The 3,274-nt window shown below is 36.5% G+C and overlaps 1 protein-coding gene across 1 annotated transcript; it reads right to left on the reverse strand.

Moving 5' to 3' along the window:
* Window positions 1-283: 283 nt before the first annotated feature.
* LOC130090693 (retinal cone rhodopsin-sensitive cGMP 3',5'-cyclic phosphodiesterase subunit gamma) lies at window positions 284-1,561 on the reverse strand. The gene is made up of 3 exons (XM_056258208.1): window positions 1,413-1,561; window positions 1,069-1,109; window positions 284-923 (listed from the first exon to the last, which is right to left on the reverse strand). Exons 1-3 carry the CDS (start codon window positions 1,559-1,561, stop codon window positions 847-849), a joined length of 267 nt encoding a protein of 88 aa, XP_056114183.1. The 3' UTR covers window positions 284-846.
* Window positions 1,562-3,274: the final 1,713 nt, after the last annotated feature.

Genomic DNA, 3,274 nt, shown 5'->3' on the forward strand with positions numbered 1-3,274 from the left:
TAAACGTAAACATGCCTATATGGGGAAAACATACTTTTATGATTTTAACCTTTTGTTTTGCTAACGACCTTGTCAGTCGTTGAGTTGTAACAGATATCAAATGTAATTTAGTACTGATTATGTTTTTCCCTGTTAATCCTTGTGAAGAAGTCATTTAGAAAAATGAGAAAAGAGACTTTACATAAACGAATTAGAGGAAAGCAATTTGATGGCAGAGGATTTATTGTGAACTACTAATCATTAACAAGGTCAATGGGAGTCATACGATTCTTGCAGCAACGATTTTCCATGCTTAATTTCCACATTTCTTGTTCATGCTTCAAATATGATACGATAAGGTTTTGTGTTTTAAATTAAGCCAAACATGAAAACTAAATTTGCTAACAACAACAATGGTCTAAAAAACTGATACCATACGCCAGATGAAGTGATGTGAACAGCCAATAACTTATAAGGCATTTCCTCTCAGAGAGCACCTACTGAAATTTTTTTACAAAATATAGAACTAGCACAAATAAAAACAGGTGGTGCCACAGATTGTACCACTGTATTGTATTTTGGTTATGTACAGTAGAAAATAAACAGATTGGAAAGAAATTCCAAATTGTTATTCTGGGCTGTCACCTTTCTATCATCCAAAACATCATAAACCTATTTCCTTCTGCATCTGAATAGCCACTAAATGAATCATGCATTCATAGGCAGGTGGGTTAGCATCTATAACTCAGCTGTTTGCATCAGAGTATAAAGGCAATGGTGTCCATTTGCAGCACCCCTAATTTGGGATCCAGAGGTGGAGCTAGTCTACTAAACAAGTCCAGGTGACACATCTTCCTGTATTCCGTCTCAAATAATACCATACTGGGTGAGCTCGTGCAACTCCAGATGGCTAAACGCTTCCCATGGACACACCACAGTGATGTCTGTGCATGAAAGAAATTGGCAGATGAAGCACAGTGATGAGCCAGACAGTGAGCAAAATCAGTTTGCAAGAGTAATGGGTTTAGCACAACACAACACAGTAATTTGAACACTACAAAAGCAACGTTCCAAAGGCTGTATACTCACCAGTGCCAAGACCCTCCATTCCTGGGATCTCATCACCAAATCTAATGAAAGGAGAGAAGAAATAAATCCCAAAGTTAAGTCTATTTCCTCATGCAATGTTAAAAACAAAGATTCCAAAAGGGAGTTTTCACAGAACCATTTAGTTTTAAAAGAACCATTAATTTTTCTTAGTGTGAAGAACATTTTTAAAATACAAAGAAGCTTTTTACACTGTTAAGAACCTTGAAAAGGAATGAAAAGGTTCTGTGGATGTTAAAGGTTCTTCATGGGACCATAGATGCCCATTAGGAACCTTTATTTTTGAGAGTGGAGAGATCAAGTAGATTTAAATGTTGTATACTCACCCTTTGACTCCCTTCTTGGGAGGTTTGCTTTTGAATTGTCTAGTCATTGTCTGTTTGAATTTAGGGGGTCCTCTTCTGGGTGTTGTTGGTCCTACTCTTGTTGGGATAGGTGAGTCACTGAGACTGTCGCAGCTATTTCCCGAGCTCATCTCGTTTCCAAAAAATCTTATGTGGGCTCTAGTGTTTGACTTCTCGTTCAATGTCAATCTCTCTCCTTGTGGTCGGCTTAAATACACTCAGACTGGTTTGTGTTTGCGTCAATGGGTCAACAACAAAGCCTGACAGATTGGCGCAGTGACACAGCAGCAATCTGTTCCAGGTTAACTCGGGCAAAGGGCCAGGATTACTCCTCGGATTCTGAAAACACAAACTGGCCTTCAATGAGAAATCTTTCTGAATGGACTACTCGCATAGTTAGGTTCACCTGGAGAGTCTATCATGTTAGAGAGAACATATTTTTCATTCATGACATATGCAGAGGAAATGAATGAAAACTAAATCGTAAGGCATGTGCACTCGCAAGCATTCAAGCTGTCAACAACTTTGATATGACATGTTTCAAAGAATCTTCTAAAGATCTTTGCAAAGTGAGTTGCATACAGTAATTTTACTCAAAAATCTAAAATAATTGCAAATATCTCTTATGTCAAAGAACGTCAGCATTGACTTTCCTCAGGAAATAACAAAGTTGAGAATAAACAAACAATGACTTTGTCAAAGTAGCATAAATAGAACCATGACATCTTAATTATTTTTTAATAATAATTTAATTCAACAATTTATTCATTTCTCAAAATTTAAATTAGTAATTATGAAGTTTAATTTACTGTTAAATAAAAAAAATTATCAAGTAGTTATGTTCTATCTATTTATCTATCTATCCAGCCATCCATCGATAGATATCTATCAATACCATAACTTATAATAATTAATTTTGAAATGGGTATTGATGCCCTACAGTATTCAACACTACATTAAAGTGAGAAAGACAACAGTATTATCTACACTTCATATGGCACAGGGTTGCTGACGTTAAGTGTGGCGTAAGCTATATGTTAAAAGACTAATGTACTTCAGGTTAAGTCATTGACATTGTGAGTGATGTTGAGCAGTGAGCACCATTAAGAAGATCATGTCACACAGAGACAGACAGATGTCAAATAACTCGGACATGACAGTCATGTGGCTGAGAGCTTTAATACAATTGAGAAAGAACACCTGCTTCTTTCAGAGAAGAGGAATTCAGGCCAACAGGTAAAATATCATCTCATGGAGCCTTTTCCAATTACATATGAACTGATGCAAACTTTTAAAGACATGCAGTTTAAGGAAAAAGAGACCTCAAAGTCCTCCATGTCCAGTTCGCAGCGTGATCTGGGTCTCCTTGTAAGTTGACTTCACTCTGAATTACCCACCATTCCCTGCAGGTAGCTCCTAAAGTGTAGTTCGAAGATCTATAGAGAGCCTTCTGTGTCAATGCCATACAACTGAGAAAGCATAACTTACCTTGGTCTCAAATCAGTACCTGATTGTATCTGTGTTCTTTTTATTTTATGTTAAATATGATTTAAGAGAGAAAGGATTATTAGTAGCAGCCAGCAGCAGACAGTAGCCATACACTTTTATACACACAAACAACGTTTAAAAAAAGATGAATACAGCTGGGGAAATGTAATTCAACTTTTAAACAGAAGAGGGTGGTAAGAATCTTAATAAAAGCAGATGCAATTAACTTGTCTAAGAACAGTGGTTTGCCAGGGGCCTCAAGGAGCCCAAAGCTTACTATAGTATTAAATCTAACTTAATTAAAATGCTGCTTTAAAAACCTTTTAGATCAAGATCTATGGAAACTGACATCATAA

Source organism: Rhinichthys klamathensis, unplaced genomic scaffold, assembly GCF_029890125.1.
Source record: "Rhinichthys klamathensis goyatoka isolate OS25496 unplaced genomic scaffold, OSU_Roscu_1.1 h1tg000149l_1, whole genome shotgun sequence".
NCBI lineage: Eukaryota > Metazoa > Chordata > Actinopteri > Cypriniformes > Leuciscidae > Rhinichthys > Rhinichthys klamathensis.

Excerpts from the sequence above, each read along its gene's own strand:
- LOC130090693 (XM_056258208.1), bottom strand. The coding sequence starts at position 1,561 with ATGAGCTCGGGAAATAGCTGCGACAGTCTCAGTGACTCACCTATCCCA. Across the intron at positions 1,110-1,412 it reads CCCAAGAAGGGAGTCAAAGG|ATTTGGTGATGAGATCCCAG; the intron begins GTGAGTATACAA and ends TCCTTTCATTAG. Across the intron at positions 924-1,068 it reads AATGGAGGGTCTTGGCACTG|ACATCACTGTGGTGTGTCCA; the intron begins GTGAGTATACAG and ends TTTCATGCACAG.